Consider the following 21,466-nt stretch of genomic DNA (forward strand, 5'->3'; position numbering starts at 1 on the left):
GCACAGGCATTGAAATGCCCATTTCCACCATCAGGGCAATAATTAAGAAGTTCCAGTCAACTGAAAATGTTATAAATCAACCTAGAATTGGACGTGTGTCTATATTGTCTCAGCACACTGTGAGGAGGATGGTTCAAGTGGCCAAAATATCACCAAGGTTCACAGCTGGAGAATTGCAGAAGTTAGTTGCGTCTTAGGGTCAGAAAATCTCCAGAACTACAATCCGAAGTCACCTACATCACCACAAGTTGTTTGGAAGGGTTTCATGGAAAAAGTCTCTCCTCTCATCCAAAAACAAACTCAAGCATCTTCAGTTTGCCAGACACTACTGGAACTTCAAATGGGATCGGGTGCTATGGGCAGAAACCAAAATAGAGCTTTTTGGCAATAAACACCAGAGGTGGTTTTGGCGCACACAGAGAGGTAGCCATATGGAAAAGTACCTCATGCCCTCGGTTAAATATGGTAGGCTCTTTAATGTTTTGGGGCTGTTTTTCTGCCAGAGGACCTGGACATTTTGTTAGGATACATGGCATAATGGAGTCTATCAAATATCAACAGATATTAAATGAAAACCTGACTGCCTCTGCCAGAAAGCTTAAAATGGGCCGTGGTTGGATCTTCCAGCAGGATAATGATCCAAAACATTCATGAAAATCAGCACAAAAATGTGTTGACCACATCAAAATCAAGAACATCAAAATCAACACAAAAATGTGTTGAAATGTGTTGACTGACCCCAAAATCAAGGTCTGCCTGCCATGGCCATCCCAGTCCCCTGACTTGAAACCCCTACCCATACCCACACCTGTGGAATGAACTTAAGAGGAGAGTCCCCCAGCATGGACCTCGAAATTTGAAGGATCTGGATAGATTCTGTGTGGAGGAATGGTCTCGGGTCCCTTGCCCATCTCCAACCTCATCAGGCATTATAGGAGAATACTCAGAGCTGTTATCTTGACAAAGGGAAGTAGCACAAAGTATTGATTAAAAGGGTGCCAATAATTGTTGCACACCTATATTTAACAAAAACTTTTTATAAACCTGTGTTTTGTTTGCAATTGTTTGATATCCATGAGAGAAGAGTATTTTTGTGAATTCTTCGAACAAAAGATCAAAAGATGAAACAATTAAAACAATTTTTCAGAGCCGTCTTTGCTCATATTTACCAAGGGTGCCAATAGTACTTTGAGTGTCTAGAAAAGCACTATATAAATGTAACTGTAACTAACTAAATATTAGTGGAGGGCACTGTATATAAGGAATATTTATGCTTACCCATAGCTAACTAATACTAATGTCTCTAGTACTAGTGTTAACAACTATGATAATCTCTGCATGTTGTGCATTGACTAGCACAGGTCCTATAAATAGCACAGGCCTATTACTTGGACATAGACTATATGGCATGCCCAAAAGTTTGTGGACATGTGGCAATAACACTCATGTGTAATAGTTGAACATCCATACATACATACATACATTTTCTGTACTTCATATCCTTACTGGGTCACGGGGAACCTGGAGCCTATCCCAGGGAGCATGGGGCACAAAAAGGGGGACACCCTGGATAGGGCCCCAATCCATTTCAGGGCACAATCACACACCCATTCATACACTATGGACACTTTTGGACATGCCAATCAGCATACAATGCATGTCTTTGGAGCACAGTGAGAGCATGCAAGCTGAGCACACACAGGGCCGCAGCAGGAGTCGAACCCTTGACCATGGAGGTGTGAGGCAAACATCCTAACCACTAACCCCTACTTGTTGAACATCCCATTCCAAATTTAGTCCCCGTTTGCTGTTATAATAACCTCCACTCTTCTGGGAAGGCTTTCCACTAAAGTGTGGAGTGTGGTTGTGGGGATTTGCCTGAAATGCATTAGTGAGGTCAGGTACTGGTGTAAGGCGATGAGGCCTGGGGTGCAGTTGGTGTTCCAGTTCATCCCAAAGTTGTTCAGAGGGGTTGAGGTCTACTGCCACATGATTGGCTGACTAGATAACCGCATAAATGTGCAAGAGTACAGGTGTTCCTAATACAGTGGACAGTGACTGAGTGGATAAAAATAGGGTGTCTGTGACTTTCACACAGTACTTTTAAGCACACATCACATTCTTTTTCTAAATTTCTCTTCATTTTTTCATGGGATAAGTGAATCAGGCCAGATTGTCTCGCTCACCTGCTGGTTGTGAGCAGGTGAAGAGTCCCTGACCTACCCTCAGATAATGACAATAAGGCAAAGTTTACAAGGGGGACAAAAACAATCCTGACCTGTTTTTGTTGAAGGCCTACACATCAACCCCTGAAAGCTGTACCTGTTTAAACGTGTTCTATACTGTATGCTAGCCATTATATAATCTAGACTAAGTCAATCTGGGCCCAAATGGACACTCTTAGTGTCTTTTCACCACTGAGGTAATGAATGTTCTCTGTGTAATGAACGCCTGTTGGCATATAAAGCCCCTGATTATCTGTGTGTAGTCTAATACGCGTGTCGCTGATTCATTATTAAAGTTTGGTTTAGAGTTACGAAGCCGGTTGCCATGGTTACGTTACACCGCAACACCGTGAGGTAACATGGGAGTTGTTTTGCCTTTTTAATCCGTGCGTGAATTTACTACCATTCAAGGACAGGTATGTTAATTATATCCCAATTTATCACTCATTCAATGTAAATCGTGTTACAGACTTGAGTATTTCCATGTAGGCTATGAAGTTAATCCAGACAAGGGATGGACGCGGATTGCGAGCATCTATTGGATTATTATTATTATTATTATAATTTGATGACCTGGTGGTCGGTGTGTTTGCTGTGATGTTCAAGAAAATCAACGCGGTTTTCCGGCCGAGCCGCGACCCCAGCGCGCGGGAGGACTACCACAGCGCGTGCACGGTGAAGCTCGTGCGCAGCGCCTCCATGCTCGCAGTGGGAGAGAGGAATCGCGCGCACAGGGACTCGACGCTGAAGCGAAGCGCGAGCGCGATCAGTGTTCAGTCCAGCACCGCGCTCTACTATTACCACAGCCGCGAGGAGCGCGTGTGGTTCTACTCCCAAAACCAGGAATGTCTGGAGTACCTGCAGGAGCTGGTCGCGCTCAGGCGACGTTACACCAAGAGCGTCAGTGACCTGAAACAAGGAGAACGGCGAGCGCAAACTTCGAGCAAGAAGAAGCCCGCACCCCAACCTCCACAGGTGAGAAAATCTACTAACGACTGCTTAAAGCAGGGGTTTGAGAAGCTCAGCCAGGGAATTCGTGATTTTTATTATGTTGCATTGGAGGAAATCACAGCTCATTAATATCGAAGTTATTAAAGGCTTCCCTGTTGGAAAAAAAAAACAATTAAAAAAAAAATAGAAACTATCGCAGAAATTCTAATGGTTTCCACTACAAATACCATTACAACCCAGCTGTTAACCATTAAAACCATTAACATTATTGGTCTTGAATGGTATCCACTAGACATAACATGCCACCAATAGAAGGCAACAAATTACCAGTAGAGACCGGCAGGGACCATTAAAGATTCCATTAAAACAAATACAATCCCCATTATAACCATTACAACCATTACATATTCTATGAGGGTTTCTATTGGGGTTTTTTCCCCAGCAGGGCTGTTTATTATTGCTGTCCCATAGCACTGGTCACTTAAATTGAATGGGTTAAATCCAAACCTCATTAACTCAAAATAAGTATTGCTATAAATAATGTCACTCTGGCCCAGTGTGACAGTGGAAAGTTCAGGAATAAAAAGATTTGTGGCTCCAGTAAATAACCATAATATTTCTGTACACATTAAAAATGACTAATTTACCCTAGAATAGTACAGTAAGATTACATTCATACAACTACTGAGGGGGTACAAGGAACTACATGGACAGGGCAGCTGTGGCTCAGGTGGAAGAGTGGGTTGTCCACTAATCGTAGGGTGGGCGGTTTGATTCCCGGCCTACATGACTCCACATGCCGAAGTGTCCTTGGGTAAGACACTTAAGCCAGGTTGCTCCCGATGGCAAGTTAGCACCTTGCATTGCAGCTCTGATACCATTGGTGTGTGAATGGCTGAATGAGACACAGTGTAAAGTGCTTTGGATAAAAGTGCTATATAAGTGCACCATTTTATTTTACAGTTTAACTAATTTTAGTTTCCTGGCTGCAGAAAGCTGAATACCCATGTTTCATGGCCATCACTTAAAGAACAGCTTCCTTTTCCACCCATTTGGATTAATGTCATTATAAGCTATCAATTAAGAGACATAGGATCCTAACGCTGGTCCTGGAGTAAACTCTGTTCTGCACATTTAGATGTTAGTGTTCCCAACACATCTCATCCAACTAATCAGCTAATTTACAATCATTTCTGAGTTAAAGTGGGTGTGTTAGAGCAGGGAAAACACTAAACTGTGCAAGACAGGGGGTACACATCAGGACCAGAGCTGGAAACCTATAACTTAAGAGAAGTCCATTCTCAAAGTTCATTTATGAGATTTAAACACCAAACCACATTGGACATATGACTGTCATAAATCAATTAGTATCCAAGTGCATATGCTGAGCAGGTTCTTAACTGTAGGAATGCACATTTAATTCGACTGCATTAACAGTATAGCGCACTTCAGTTTCGATCTTCAGCAGTGCGAAAACGGTCAGTAGCCTATGTATAACTTTCCCTAAACTCACCCTTTCTATAAAATTTTATTAAACAATGTAACCACTGGTGTTAATTACACTTAAACCATGTTACATGGTATATTTCTCCTGATGCCTAGACAATGCTACAGTTATGCAGAAATGTAACACAGAAAGGGCTTGATAATTAGCATATTGATCATTAGGTTGATAATACGCCTACTGAAATGAACCTGTGAGCCGATTATCAGGCAGTATTAATGCATAGTCTTTTTCCAAATCTTTCAAAGCATATAAATCCTCAACCATCTGCCCCACCAATCCCCAGCGAAGAGGACACACTGCAGTTTTTTGATGCTGTTATTGCCAGCTGTGACTCAGAGCGCACAAGAAAACCACATGTGGATGATGGCCACGCAGATGTAGACTTTATTGGTATGTTGAGAGAACATTTAACCAATCATTGACCAATTATTTTTATTATGAGCATTTTCCTAACTTTTGGCATTTTATAAGAACTGAAACCTCATATGATTTAAATTGTCACATATTCTATGAACCAGTGAGAAATTCATCCCATTTGAACTGTACAGAGACACATGGCAAGTCATTACATCAATCAGAAAATATTAGAGCCATGTTTAAGGTGGCTATTTAGTTTTTTTCTATGGAGTTCATTCTTGTTCAGTAAATGCATCATCATTTATCATGTCTTCATTGTGCCTGTCCACAGTGGCGACCAGTACAAGTCAGCACGACCTCCATTCTAACTGGGTGCTGCGAGACCCACGGCGGATAGCCACAGACGAGTCTCGGCTGAAGAGGGCAGAGCTGGGGTCAGATGAAAGTGCTTGGAGGAAGGCAGCAGGTGGGACCACAAGCAGTTTGAGACAGCTGCAGAGAAACCCCATTCACCTACCCAAAGTGGTGGAGAGTGCCTTGCAGAGCCTGCGCTTCAAGCCCAAGCTTAAGAAGAAAGATTAGCATGTGGCATTAAATGCAAATGACTGATAAGCATCCCAGTTGGTTCATGATGACATACCTTTGTAATGGATAAGCCATTCAGATTTCAGTTCTATTTCAGTCAAAATAGTTCTGTAGTGGAATGCAACACAGGTATGCTAACTCTGCGACAGCTTGTCAAGTGATTCATCTTGACAGTTGGTCAGTATAAGAATTACATGTAGTGACATTGATGACCCTCACCAGGAAGCAGACTAAAATGAATGAATGAATGAATGAATGAATGAATGAATGGATTGATGGATATAGTAAAATCAGTGGCACTATCCAAACATGGAAAAAAAAAATAATGTCCTGGCTGGGGAGGCTAGAATAACTAAGCATACAAACATACAATTTGAGGAACAGCCTTCGATGGTGTCCAGAGCTGCTGAGAGTGATCAGAGTTGTGTGTTGTGAAAAATGGATGTGAGTGTGGTGATGTAATATTGGGGTAGTGAAGCTGCCTCACTGACCAGCTTCATCAATAATCCACAGCAGATCAGAGTCTCTGTTTCAGGAGTTTTCAACAGCAGCAGGGCAATTGACTATAGACGGAAAAAAAAAAAAAAACTCTGTTCAAAGAGTCACCCAGCCCGAGTAATAAGACTCTCTCCTACTCAACAAACCTCAATTAGAGATTTGTCTATGGGAGATCAGATTAAATCAGTCGGCTGCTCAGGCACTGGTGTATGTTGTACATAATCCTTCAGGCCATTTCTAAACTGCTTTGTGGCTGGATATGAAACCTGAATGTCTAGCCTTCTTATAACCTCCTCTGATTGGATGAACCTGTGTTAGTCTGGACACTTAACAAGTTAAAAGAGATATTTGGAGAATTTTTTTTTAATTAAATTATAAAATACAGTGTAAATGAAATATGCTTCAGGTTTTAAAGTGCCTTTGTTGTATTCTAGGGCTGTTTTTATAAGTATAGAAGAAGCCTCATCTTCTGCTAAAACATGTTTAAACAAATAGTTATTATTTATTCCAATGTAAATTGTGCCCAAAAAAACCTTTTTTTATTTAGAAATTAAATGTATACAATTGGTTTCCTGGTGCGAGATAAACTCAATTTTTTTTTTTTTTTTTTTTTTTTTTAAATAAAAGTCAATATGAGGAACATGCACTTTCTTTTTCTCAGGAAAGAGGAAACAAAACAAACAGATGTTTTTACTTTGCAAAGCCAGACCCTGAAACCTTAAAAGACGCACATGGCCGGATGTTTAAAACAAAATTAATAAATTAGTAATTCAGTTAGTAGTACTGTAGTGTTACATATAGTCTTAAATACACGGCTATCCATAAGCACTGAAACAATAAGATCAAATTGTTTTTTCTTTTCTTCATATAATATACCACACACATCAACCATCATTAGTTTAGTTATTTTTCTTTTTTGGAAGTATATTTTATCATGTTTAAGCATGAGAAAGGTCTTCAACCTTCACACCTTTTCTGTGAGATTTGTCTATGTACTTGCAACCATTTAACTAAACCATAGTTGGACCAGTTTTCCTAATTTGCACATTCCAATCATCTATAACCAAGTCTTAAACAATCTCAATCAAGAAATTTGAACACACAATACTAAAATGACACTGCAGAACCAATACGCATGGAAACACAATGGTGACATGCTATAGTGGTTAAGTATTAAATACTTACATTTAAAAATGCAAGTGGTGCTCATAAATAAATAAAGGGGAAATAAATGTTTATTGCTGAAAAACTGAGAAATGCAAAATCAATGGCAAACAAAGGCCTTGCCATGAGGTAATGGATACCTGAAATATACACTGATAGGGATGTAATAAATGAAATGAGTGACAAAGTACTTGTTTTTTTTACTTTATTAACAAAAACATACACATATTCAAGCATATACAGACACAAACACACTCTCACTTAATTTCCTGCTTGACTTTAGGGCTAAAGAATGAAGACATGCTCTTCATGCCAGTTTTGTCCACTTTAGCAAGTGTCTTCTGAGCAGCTGTCATCTTCTTAGGGGGCTATCAGGAAAACATAAATGTATTTAGTCCTTGTGCTCACACACACACCTAGATGCAGAAACTGTGTTCAAACAGTAAAGGTAGAACAGAAAGACTGCAGCCACACCACATCAATGGAAGGATAGGCAGACAGTTGCCACAGGCAGCTTTACGAGAGGCCAAAAGGAAAAAGACTGTCATGCTTGGGTCTTATATTCTCACTCACTTTTCGGGCAAAGTCAGCACTGTTGAACTTGGTGTAGTCCTCCCCTGCCTCCACTGGTTTATCTGACAATTTCCTTTTCTGTTCAATAGAAGATAGCAATCATACAATCACCACATCTTTTCTATCTGCTGCTTCTGTAACAAGGCAGAATAGCTGAAGGACAGTGTTAACTACAGATGTGTTGATGATCAAGTAAAAGGAGCATCCTTGATTTGCTACCACTTCTTAAAATGAAAGAAAAAAGTGATCCTTCTCACACACAACCCCTTGCAGACTTGAATATCACTGACTTCCAGATTATGTTGCCACTAACTGAAGTCAAATGTGCATTGTTAGAACAATACTACATGTCAATCCACAAAATAATCCACAACTAAACTGTATGGCCCAAATTTTGTGGACACCTGACCATCCCACCCATATGTGTTTCCTCCCCAAGCTATTGCCACAAAGTTGGAGGCACACAATTGTCTATAATTTCTATGGATGCTGTAGCATTACAATTTCCCTTCACTGGAACGAGGCCCAAACATGTTTGAGCATGACAATGCCTCTGTGCACAAAGCGAGCTCCATGAAGACATGGTTTGCCAAGATTGGAGTGAAAGGACTCGAGAAGGTTTGCACAGAGCCCTGACCTCAACCCCACTGAACACCTTTTGGATGAACTGGAACACCGACTGCATGCCTGACCTCACTAATGCTCCTGCAGCTGAATGGGTAAATCCAGAGCCATACTCCAGAATCTAGGCGAAGCTTTCCCAGAAGAGTGGTGGTTATTATAACAGCAAAGGGGAACTAAATCTGGAATGGGATGTTCAACAAGGACATACAGTAGGGTCCAAAATCTGACATCACTTTTGAAAATGTGCTATTTTCAAATTTAATAAAAACCTTTTTCATTACAAATTATATCCTTATAATTGGTTATATGATTTTATATAATTATAAAAATTATAAAAATTTTCATGGATTTCATAAATTCTTAGTAATTGGTATGCACCATTTTAATTACAGCATTCACTCAAACTGGCACGGTCTTCAAAAATTTGTATAAAATCTGACTATCCATGTTAGATCAAATACATCACAGTGACATCTGAACATGTGCCATAGAAGGAATAAGACTCGCAGAAAATCTGACATTAAGTTAACATGGTCAGATATGTTAACATCACAAACATGTTTAAATGTAAATGGTGACCTAGAAAGAGTTTATACTTGAATATTCCAAGAAAAATTCCTTTCTTTGGTTAAAATTCTTTTCTATTCAGAAACTGTTTATTTCCAGTTTCCAATAAAAAGAAAAAAAAAATCCTAGATTATAAATGTGGTCTCACACTTTTGGGCCCCACTGTTTTTGTGATTGGTCAGGTGTCCACAAACCTTTGGTCACCTAGTGTATGTTTCTGAACATACCGCACACTAAATCTAATTAACTGAACTCCAAAAGGAGAATGAAGAAGCAAAGCATTAGAAAGAACAAAAAAAGCTATAGGTGAAGCATCAGGTGATTTGCTCAAAAATAAAACAGCAAATGATATTTTACAGGAATCAACAGTAGAAATAAACCGCTACAGGACCTATTATGAGTCAATATTAGAGTTGCAACAACTAATAAACTGAAAAAAAGAAGAAAAAAAAAGGTTTCAGATTATTCGATTAATCGGAAAAATAAATAAATAACCATTTAATGAAAATAATCATTAGTTGCAACCGTAGTCAATATAATTAAAACTGGCTGGGGTGCATTAGAGCATGCTACCATTTTAATTGAACAAATACTAAGCCAATCATTGTCTGCATAAGAGTAATCAGAAAGGGATAGAAGAAGGAAACACTGGCTTCTGCTGAAGTCTATCTGGTTTACCTTGGAAGGAGGCTCCACCTCTTTAGGGCTGGATATTTCAGGTAATCTTTTAAAAGGAGCAAACATGTTGTACCATGAAAAGCAAAGACAAAATAAAATTGTTTGTAAAAATAAAAGAATGACACGCACTCTATGTAGTTACACAAACAGCCATTGAAAATGTACTGTACACTTAATTTCTGTAGAGAAATGCTTGTATGACCACGGGGAATGTGCCAAATACCAAAATATTTTATATATACCATAATATCATACTTCTTTAGATAAAGTCAATTCAGTTCCTATATAAAATATTTTACATGTGCGTGTGTACTTACTGCAGATGCTTATGCAGGTCTTTGCTCAGATCTTCACTGATGTATTCCGAGATGAGTCCGTGAGCGTAACGCAAATAATCTTCTGCAAAAATAATTCACAATATTATCTGCATACACCGCGTACACAAATAATCCAGTACAGGCACAGTTTTCATTTCAACTTACCTTCAGTCACATCTGTCTCCTGTTTAACTCGCACATAAGTGGTGGACTTCACGCCTCCACCTACAGAAATGTCGCTCTTTTTAAGTGCACTCACTGTGTTCAAAACCTGAAAGGACAAAATATGACAAAATTAATAGATTTTTCTTCCCTATAGCAGTGTTTTTGCTCCATAAGAAATTTAGCGGTGGGCACCACAATGAAATTATGGACCACCAAAATTCATTGCCCTCTTAGCGTAACACTACTAGCATAGTGCGTCACACTCTATTTAAATGCTCGTCCACCAGTGATATAGATTGGCACATTTCAGTGTTGGTAGCAGTAGAAAAATTTTGGGTGTGTTGTTTAAAGTCAAGGAGGTTAATATTCGTCTATTCATCTAGTGTATAGTTCAGATAGGTACCTGTATAGCAAATATACACTGTTTGGTACAGCATTCAGAAAAATGCACTATTTAACAGTCATGTAATCACTACCCAGATGAGCATGGGTTCCCTTCTGAGTCTGGTTCCTCTCAAGGTTTCTTCCTCTTAACATCTAAGGGAGTTTTTCCTTATCACCTTCGCCACCGGCTGCTCAGTTGGGATAAATTCACACCTTTAATATCTATACACCGTGTTGATATTTCTGTAATATTTCCGTGATATTTCCGTGTTGATATTTCAGCTGCTTTGAGACAATGTCTACTGTAAAAAGTGCTATACAAATAAAATTGAATTGAATTGAATTACACACATTACACTGGTCTCATGTAATTTGAGTCATTTCACATTTATTGGGAAAGCCTATATACCCACCTTTTTCTTCAGCCAGTCCATGGTCTTCTCTTGGCTATATCTGTGGAATTTCTGACTGCCCACAACTACAACAGGAACACAAATGTTAGTATAATAAAACTGGTGCAAGTGATGTGTGTGCATCCTCACATACATACCTTTCTCATCCGCCACATGCTGAAGTGTGTCCAGAGCCTGTGTGCATTTCAACATTCTTGTGCACCCTGGGTAATCCTCATCCATGACTATCTGCTGCAGTGGTTGAAACTTCCCCTGTGGACAACATGATTACTTCAATTCCAGATCTTACTGCTTTATAAATGATCATTCATTATACCTGTATAAAATTGTATGTACATGCTTTTCACACGTCAGCACATTTCAGCTGATCAAAAAAGTGAGAGATGTGCAGTTCCATGATGATGTTTTCAAAAGTTTTTTTTTTTTTTTGTATTATAGAGCAATTAAACATACAGGTTGGGGATGCTTCTTCAATAACGTACATCCATTAGATGTGAGGAATAAATAATGTATGTAGCAATAAATAAAAGCTTTAATTTCCTAATATACAAATGATATACTTAAATCTAATATAAAAAAAATAAGGTAATTAATTAAATTTGAAACCTTTTAGGTAAAATATTAGTGTAAAAATATTCATTCGTATTAAACCAATAAAAAGACATCAGTGTTTTCTTTATATAAATATTGATGGTTTTCTGCTGCAGCAACATTCATATTAACACACTCGTTCTCATATGTTATGTTTCTATAATACTACATCCTATACTATATTACCGTATAATATACTATATAATGTCCCCTGCATAGAACATGCCACATACCCACACATCTCCACATCTCACAGGCACTTGTATGGTGGATGCTCATGTAATTTAAGTTGTTTAACTAGTAAAGAAGTATGATTGATGCTCTGGTTTAGCTTTCTATAAGAAGAATGTTTATTTAACATTTAAGAAAAGGAATTTCCACATCAGTGCCTTCTAACACTCCGAGGTAATGGTAAAGTTGTCCTTTAAACATTTCCATCTGCAATTTTGCAGTTTATGAGTAACATGATTAGGTGAATTTTTTTCTAATTAACTTTAATGGAGGTTTCACATCATTAAATGTAACTATAAAAACAGATCAACTGTATAACACATAGTCCTTTAATAAATACCAGTGTGTAATCGTTAGCAAACTGTTGTTGTATAAATAGAATGAAACATTTCGGAGTAGTTACAGCATCAAACATTGCCACTGAGTAATTTCCTATAACAGCACTCCCTGTGATGTTTTAGATGTTAGGCTGTTATAAAAATCTAACTTTATTACATTTTGTTGAGCAGTACTATTTTTATAATGACACCCTGAGCTGGTTTACCTCCACTGCACCGCTCTGTAGGTAAGGCAACAACAAGAACAGTGGGTCCATAGGAGTCACATACAGCAGTCTGCCATCTAGAAACCCATAAATACAACCACACACAAAAGACGTTCATGCCAAATTTCAGTTGATGTGAATCAAAACAAGCCGTTGACATGTCAATGTTTTAATTACACCTACACTTTCAAAATCTACAGTTAGTTAGTGAGTTACAGTTGTTTAAAAATAACAGTTATCCAAGCTTTTCCACTGAATATCAAAACTCTAATTACATAAATGTTTACATGAACATCAATATTCCGATACTAATCAGAATTTGGCAATATTCTAATTAGTATTGCGTCATGTGAACACCACCATACGATTGCCCAATTCAGATTAAGACAATATTAAACAGAATTTGATATATGATAACGTACATAGTCAATGATGTAATGATGCAATGATGTAATGCACACAAATCATGCATGCCGGTGCTTGAATGAATTTACTGTGACTTCATTTACTGTGTCTTTGTCAAGACATGCATTACATTTTTGCTAGACGTAGCTACCAATGCACAACTTAAAAGTTCCAATTCAAAAAATATTCCAAATTCAATTCCAATCTTTTCCATTCCATTTGTTACAGGACCTGCCCAAATTCATTCTTTTTTTTGAGCTACCATTTTTTGCTGGTATCGTCCCAATTCGCCCCGATTTATAGAAAAACATAGTAAGCTGCCTCACAGCAAGCTCCGTCAATCAGTATCAGGGAATCATCAAACTGTGTGTTCTCACCTCTTTGGACTGTTTGGTCGATAAACCAAGAGTGGAAATCTTCAACAAATGCCTTCACCTCATAAAGCCGCACATCTCCTCTACTGAACAGGTATTGGGAAGCAGCACCTAATGCACAGATTAGAGAGCTATTAGTTAGATAATTCAGGGGTTATCCAGACCAGGCCTGATGACCACTGCCATTCTTTTACATACTTCCCTACTACCAACTCTCCTGATTTTGCTTATCAATTAGTCTTAAAGACCTTCATTATATGGGTCCGATCATTTGGAGTAGGAAACTTGAAACAGTGGCTCCACAGGACTGCAGTTGGAACCCCTGATCTAGCCAGATGGTCACCATGAGTAATACAGTAACAAGACATTGTTAAGACCTGTAGCTGGGTTTCTGAGTCTGATGAATGTTGGGTCACCATCATCTAGTTTTGTCTTGTCCAGGGCAGAATCTGTTCAGAACAATGTAAAATATTAAGTAAGCTACAGGCAAAAAAACCCAACAACAATTATTTCAAACAGGGACTTCTGCCAAACATACTACAAGCAAATTAGTAAAAACAAAATTCAAGGTTAGTAAAACATCTCTCAAACTAGCATCACCTGGATGACAATATTTACCGTCTTAAAGGCAAAATACAACATGAACAATGTGCATTTATAACAAACATGTGATCTTCAGTTGTGTCCAAGATTTATTTTGCAATGAAACTGATTGACTTTTTAAACCGTATTTAAATCAACATGTTGGCCCATTTCCACTCCAACTTTGGCAAACCATGTCTTCAAGAACCTGTGCACAAGGGCACGGTCATGACGAAATATGTTTGAGCAACTTATTTCCGCTGAATGGAGATTGTAATACTACAGCATACAAAGACATCTTATACAACTGTGTGCTTCCAACTTTGTGGCAACAGTTTGGGTAAGAACTACATATGGGAGTGATGGTCGTGTGTCCATATACTTTTGGCCATAAAAGTGGTCAAATGTGTTTTTCCTTTATGTTTCGAAAGCTTTCATTGTACAGGTGCATCTCAAAAAATTTGAATATCGCAGTAAAGTTCTTTTTTTCCATAATTTAATTCAAAAAGTGGAACTTTCATATATTGTAGATTCATTACACATAAAGCCTTTTTTTTTGTTTTAATCTTGATGATTACAGCTTACAGCTCATGGAAATCAAAAATCCAATATCTCAAAATATTAGAAAAAAGAATTTATAATACAGAAATGTCAACCTGAGAAGAACTCAACACACATGCAAAGGTTTCCTGAGCCAAGATTAAAGTAAATTTTGCATTTCATTTGGAAATCAAGGTCCCAGAGTCTGACCACGGTATTACTGTGCTTGATTGGCCAGCCAACTCGCCTGACCTGAACCCCATAGAGACTATGATAGACACCAGACCAACAATACAGAAGGCCACTATCAAAGCAAACTGGGCTTCCATAACACCTCAGCAACCTGGACTTCCATAACACCTCAGCAACCTGGGCTTCCATAACACCTCAGCAGTACCACCGGCTGATTGCCTCCATGCCACGCCACATTCAGGCAGCAATTCGTGCAGAAGGATTAAAGCCCCGACCAAGTATTGAGTGCATAAATTAACATACTTTTCAGAAGGTCGACATTTCTATATTATAAATTCTTTATTCTAATATTATGAGATACTGGATTATTGATTTCCATAAACTGTAAACCGTAATCATCAAGACTAAAACAACCAAAAAAAAAAAAAAAAAGTTTTGAAATATATTTCACTTTATGTGTAATGAACGTAGAAAATATGAAAGTTCCACTTTTTGAATTAAATTACAGGAAAAACGAACTTTTGCATGATATTCTAACTTTTTGAGTCGCATCTGTATTATTAAATGGGGTTTCCGTTATGACTCGCTTAGTAAAATGGTTTACCTACTGTTCAGCTTTTAGCCCTGATTCCCAATGAGGAGTTAAAGTGTATGTTTATTGTTATGAATACTGTTCTGTTTCTCATGTTCAGGCAGAAAAACCATCAGCCTGAGATAATTTAGCTCTACCAAAGTGCTCTGTAGAACGCTTTAGACTAAATCACCTACACAGCATCGCTGCATGACTCAGGACTTACCGCTACTGCTAACTAAATAAACAAAAAGTAAATATAACGCATCACGAACACAGCGAAGATCACTGTTATAACATAGAGACTACAGTGCAATAGTCTGTTGCTAGGAAACGCATAAAGAGAAATTAGCGCCAGTGATAATGGCCGTTTCAGTTGCAGCAGCTTAACTTCAGTGTCCAGCCGGTTTGTGCTGCTCTAACACATAAAGTAAAATATATATAAATATATATATCTTGGTTCATTTGTCATACCTGCAGCAATGACAACCCAGCTATCATTACTGGTGTGTGCCGAGCGCTTCTTTTTGGTTGTCATATTCAAGAGTTTGTGCTTTATTTGTAAGGCCGCTGAAGTGCTGCTGTCCCTGCGTGCCCCACGCAGAAATGGCGCCACACTTTCATTTCTTTACAGCGTGCTAAGGGGTAACCACATTTTGTTTAAAAGGTTTTTCCCGGACATAGTTATTACACGTGTCAAGAAACGTTGTTTGTTCTAGTGTTTTGGACTTACAAATAATTTTCATATTCTAAATATCATTATAAATGTATGCACGCAGTATTTTGTACTGAAACCCTGTTACTGCGACTCCCCCAATAATAATGGTACGTTCCACATCAGGCTCGGGCGCGAGCTGCTTCTACTGCAGGCGTGTTTACTCCATGTCATGGACAGGAAAACCAGCACTTATCATTTAACGGTTATTTGCTCAGATAGGGAGGAAAACACACACTGCATAGGTGGAAAAAAAACCCCGATCAATTGTTACTGTATAACTTAATTTCTTCAGTGTTTCAGCTCTATTCTTAGCATTTGTTTACAACATAGATTAGATATATTAAAATAATTATTGTATTGTATTGCTAGTTATATATTGCACTACAGAAAACACAGCAATCAAATAATGAAGGGGTAGTTATCGATTTGTTTACAAAAACACGATACAGTCTTTAATCGTGTGTTTAGTTTGACACATTTCTGTTATTTCCACAAGATGGCGCCACATACTTAAGGAATGCTTACGGAATAACTAAAGGGGCTGTGTAAGAATTGCATTTGCCAGAAGATGTGTAATATTTCTGGCTCACTAGAGTACGTTATATATACTAAAAAGTAATTTATAGGATTGAGGGAAATAGCTTGTTTGATGCACCATGTCTGAGCATCATATAAAAGCTTTCTCACTCTCATTCTCTTTCTTTCAGGGTCTACAGAAAAAGGTTTCATCACACTCAAGCAGTCATCGTAGCCAAAAGACATTCATATGCTCTTCTAGGCTTGTGTGCCTTTAAATTTGTTGTGAAAACCCTGATCTGGAACAATGATAGTGGTATTCAGGTCAGATTGTGTTCTGATGATCAGGACATGAGGAGGCTCAGACCCTCCAGATGGGCGGGAAACCATCATAAACTAACAAGGGGTTGGGGGGATCATGCTTGCTAAAACATACCATGTTTTATTTTGTGTGACTAAAGGAAAAGTTAGTCCAAGAGAAAGAAACGTTGCAGTATATGCGGGTAATATAGTTACAGTATTCATTCATGCATTCATTCATTCATCTTCAGTAACAGCTTTGGGTTAAATGTAAGGTAAGCATGATATTATGTTTCCATTTACTTTCTGATTAAAAGAAGAGTGATAGGAAACCAAAAGATTAATCAAACACACAGTAGAGTTTAAGTGTGTTGTCATCACATATAGACTCTGACTGCTTGGGATTTTACAGAAACCTCCTTGGCACACCACAGGAATGGTAAGACTTCTCAGATCATCAGGGAGGAATTCCCACAGCTGGGATATGACAATCCCAGACATACACACGCACACATACATACACCACACACGGAACTCTGTATCTAACTGTGGTTCTATGAACTGCCAAGGATCGTCAAAATCACCAGGGTACTTACTTTCTTGTGCACGTATATATGCATGCATGTTGTGACCTTAAACAAAGTCACAAAGTGACCGCATGTGTTCAATTCTAAACCACCATGTGTTCACTCCGCTTAACCACCAGGGGTGGTGAGAATCATGTGGATAACCTATACGATGATGTCATAGAGTAGCATTTCACAAAAGGGTCTTGGTGTTGCAGCCCGCCTGTGGACCAAAGCGATGACTCACCATCCAATGGGCCAGTCTGTTTAGACAGGGGAGTGCCTTGTGTCTTCCTTCCATGGCACATGAACAGTTGATCTGATGTTGGAATCTCTACTGTCCAGTCCAAATAGTGCCCCATAGGGTATGTACTGCACTCAGCAGGCACGACTTAATGGAATGCTGTAAGGTCAATAGATCAGGTCAGTGGTTAACAAAAGAAGGTGATGTGAATGGGCAAAAAACCCAGGGTTCAATCACAAGGGCACTCTAGAGTCATCTTTTGAACTAGGAGATATGTTTAGTAGAACAACTTGTTCTGGACCACAGGGTCTAATTTTTTGATTGCATCTCTATTCAAGAGTGAACTTTCTGGAACAGAGCATAAAAAGGTGGTTGTCTGAATTTGACAAGGTCCTGAGCCCTGAAAACTTTGGGGGCTGACAGTGGAACTGAAGTTTGTACCTCTGCAACAGGAAGATTATGGGAGACTTTGGGGACTGCGTGACTGAGCTTGAAGTGCAGAGGGAGGTCTTACTTCGGCCAGTGTATGTATGATAGCTAAATACAACTATCTTTGCACTATGACAAGGGAGAATTATTGGCACTAGCTGCACATTTACAGGCACACAAGTTGATGTGACACCTCAGAGCGATGTGAAAACTCAATGTCATGAGAAGGCGCATCCATCAAGGGACTGAGAGGTGAGTGCTGCACTGAGCAACAGAATAGCCTGTAATTAACTTGCAGATATCACAGGAGTAATAGATAATATAGCTAGTGATCTAATAAAGCCAAAATCAAGCTAGTATTCAGGGAGTTCATAATGGTTCCAAAAAGTAAGAAATACACTCACTGCTGTGAAGAGGTAAAAGGAGATGATAAAAGTCTATTGGCAGTGTTGGATGAATATAGCTTGGATAATATAGCTTTTCCTCTGCTAATGCTGTGATACTGAAAAGCAGATGAGACCCATCATCATGCGCACGTGTGATATCTAATTGTCTGGTATGATATTTTTAAAGAAATTTAACAACAATTATGTCAGGATGAGTTTGGCACGATGTGACACTGTTTCGGTTAAACTATTGAAACAGTATGACCAATTCATTTGTTTGTTCTATACACCAAAGCCATTTGGATTTGAACTCAAAAGATGGATATGAGATGGGAATTTAGGATGTCTGTGTTTATTTCCTGATATTTACATCTAGATGTGTTAAACAACATAAAACATATAACCTTTGGTATCAGACCACCTAACTTTCAGGCGAACAAAAGTAGAGGACCAGATAAGTCTTGAAGTAAATAAACATAAATAACACTTAATATTTGGTTGCATATCCCTTAACTGCATCAAGCCTATGAGTCACTGACATCACCAAATTATTGGTTTCTTCTTTTATGTTACTTTTCCAGGCTTTTACCACAGCCTTTCTTTCTCCACTTCTTTTCTCCAATAGACAGCTCTCTGATCTTCATGTAGACTTATCCTTTTTTAAAGACAAAAAATGCAGTCTTTTTGGAGGCTAAAACCAAAAGTAGACATTTAGAGCTATTTATTGTTTAAACAATGAATCTAACAGGACACACCTGGGTAACAAGTAACACTTGTCAGTCACATGTTCCAACATTTTTGCCTGTGTACAAATTGGGTGGTCTGATACAAAATGTGCTCTATGTTGTTTAACACATCTACACATAAATACCAGGAAATAAAAGCTCTAAACTCTCTTATCATGTTCATCATTCGATCTCAAACCCAAATATCTTTGGTGTATAGCACAAACAAATAAATTGGCCTTGCTGTTCCAATAGTTTCGGAGGGGACTGTACTTCTTCTCATTACATGTGTTCTATACTGTCTCTCCCTTCTCGTTTTTCATTTCATTACCTGGCTGGGTGCATTTGTATAAAAGGGGCATAGTGACCAAAGACAAATAATTCTTCAAGATGATCTATGTAGTGATAAAGTATAAAGGAGATACGGTGTGGTTGGTGTGTGTGTGTGTGTGTGTGTGTGTGCGTGTGTGTGTTTGGGGGGGGATTTTGTGATGATGTAATTCCTGATGATATCATGATCTGGACCATCTGGCCAGGGGACCCTAATAAGTTGACTTTTCTTCAGTGTTACCAAGTCGGTTTTCATTTTCTATCAGCTATTCAAATCAGATACTGCTATTAAAAACACTCACTCTGTGTTTGTTTGTGTGTGTGTGTGTGTGTGTGTGTGTGTGTGTGTGTGTGTGTGTGTGTGTGTGTGTGTGTGTCAGCGGTTAGACTAAAACCGCACATCTTTCAGACAGATGCACACCATCCCTATCCCTATCGTCAGCAGCAGCAGCAGTAACACCACCACCATCCGCAGGTGGTTAGCACCATCGAAGGTTAGAGCTATAATATTTGTCCAAAATGAATGATCTTTAAAAACTGTAGAGCACAAAGTGATGATTCTTACTTTGCATCAGAGCCACACTTCCACCCACACACATGCAAAATTAGCCAAATACGCGCACACTGACCAACATGCACCTAACCATGAGATAAAGCAACAGCAGTAGACTACACACTGAAAACTCATGTAACGAACCTATAATTACCAACAGCAGTGATTTTTTTTTTTTGCAACAATATTTTATGTTACAGTGTCTAGAACAACAGGCTTGCGATCACGAACATTTGGAAGGATGCCTTTTACAACTTTTTTGCTCACTCTCTGCAGTGTCATGAACAGATTTGAGATCATTTCAGCGAGGTTGTGGAACAGTGTATTTTTTCACTCAGAGGACAGAAAGCGAAAATCTTTGGAGTTTCCAATCAAACAAACAAAAAACAAAACAACAACAAAAAAGCACTAGTGGCGCTTTAGGGTGCACGGCCAGCTTTTCTTTCTACTTCATTTGTCGGCTAAACTATAGCTGTAAGTTGTCTGTGTAACTAAGTGTGGTTTTCTGCTGGAGCAGTTACACTGTGTGAATTTAAACCGACCGACAGGTAATCCGAAAATAGACGTGTGAGTAGGATTTCATGACAGCTCGTGCTGCTTCTGAGTGCCGTCTGTAAATTGAAAGGCTGACCAATTAGGCATAAAATTAACGATTGTGAACCAATTTGTGAGTTCGACTCATAATTAATGTGCAGTTCTCCAAACGTGGCTTTAATTCATCCAATAAAATAACTTCAGTAATTCAAATGAGTTTCTGTACTGTTCATCTTGTTATTTTCTACTGCAGGTTGGACTAAAAATATTTATTTATTTATTTATTTATTTATGGAGCTGGGTCAAATCTAATGTCGAGAAAACATGACATATTACATACAAACTGGATGTGTTAAATCATCAGACTGCCGAAGAGTTGAATTTCGTTAGAATAGACTTTTTTAAAAACTCTAAAATCTACTTTTCTCTTATTTTCAAATCAGTTTTAAAGTTAGGAGAAACGTACAGCCTTTTAATGTGAATGGGCGATCACATTTTCAACTTTTTTTTATGAATTGATGTATTTCTTTTCTTCAGTGTCCATCTTTAATGCAGAGAAAGGAAGAAAAAATCGTAAACTAAACCTATAGGCTGCGCACTTAATCGGCTTTTGTGCATTTAAAGGCAAACATAGGAAGCGTCTATGGAAAATGCAGAGAGCATCACCTCAGCTGTGTCAACAAGTTAGTGCCCAGGCGTTGTGTTTCTCCTGCATAAATAGCCTAAAGAACTCAAGCGCCTATATGCCTGCTAAAGTAAAACACAATTTAATGCTGTAATGCAGTTGTTGTTGTTGTTGTTGTTGTTGTTGTTTTAGAGATTCCAATCAGCCTATAGGGTTATAAAGAATTAGACTATTTACAACATTCCCTCAACCAATATAGCACAACTCCCACTAGAAAATTACACCCCATAGCCAATACTTTTGTAGTGTACAAACAGACATGCTTTAAACACAAACTTCTATCTTGAGGTTTGTAATAGGGTATCATATTCATATTCATGATCATTATCATATTAAAATCGATCATAAAATGTACAATTCATAATAGGAGAGTATAGTTACCTATGGCTTAGTTCAAAAGAGCCACCAAAATCGTTAGTCATAGTTAGCATACCACTATACT

The 21,466-nt window shown here is 38.4% G+C and overlaps 2 protein-coding genes across 4 annotated transcripts; one reads left to right on the forward strand and one right to left on the reverse strand.

The window, feature by feature from the left end:
* The first annotated feature begins 426 nt into the window (after positions 1-426).
* LOC108266988 (uncharacterized protein C13orf42) lies at positions 427-6,858 on the forward strand. 2 transcript variants are annotated; one of them, XM_017470833.3, is made up of 4 exons: positions 427-2,641; positions 2,715-3,200; positions 4,929-5,073; positions 5,372-6,858. In XM_017470833.3, exons 2-4 carry the CDS (start codon positions 2,823-2,825, stop codon positions 5,620-5,622), a joined length of 774 nt encoding a protein of 257 aa, XP_017326322.1. In that variant the 5' UTR covers positions 427-2,641; positions 2,715-2,822; the 3' UTR covers positions 5,623-6,858. The 2 variants fall into 2 exon arrangements, with proteins under 2 accessions (XP_017326322.1, XP_053536893.1); XM_053680918.1 differs by having other exon boundaries at positions 427-3,200.
* Positions 6,859-7,475: 617 nt separating this feature from the next.
* rnaseh2b (ribonuclease H2, subunit B) lies at positions 7,476-15,670 on the reverse strand. 2 transcript variants are annotated; one of them, NM_001200667.1, is given in 11 exon segments: positions 7,491-7,655; positions 7,861-7,938; positions 9,730-9,775; positions 10,047-10,128; positions 10,212-10,317; positions 11,009-11,073; positions 11,146-11,260; positions 12,375-12,451; positions 13,157-13,264; positions 13,531-13,602; positions 15,513-15,621. In NM_001200667.1, coding segments are annotated over 11 exon segments (924 nt in total). In that variant the 5' UTR covers positions 15,577-15,621; the 3' UTR covers positions 7,491-7,544.
* Positions 15,671-21,466: the final 5,796 nt, after the last annotated feature.

Source organism: Ictalurus punctatus, chromosome 6 (assembly GCF_001660625.3).
Source record: "Ictalurus punctatus breed USDA103 chromosome 6, Coco_2.0, whole genome shotgun sequence".
NCBI classification, from domain to species: domain Eukaryota; kingdom Metazoa; phylum Chordata; class Actinopteri; order Siluriformes; family Ictaluridae; genus Ictalurus; species Ictalurus punctatus.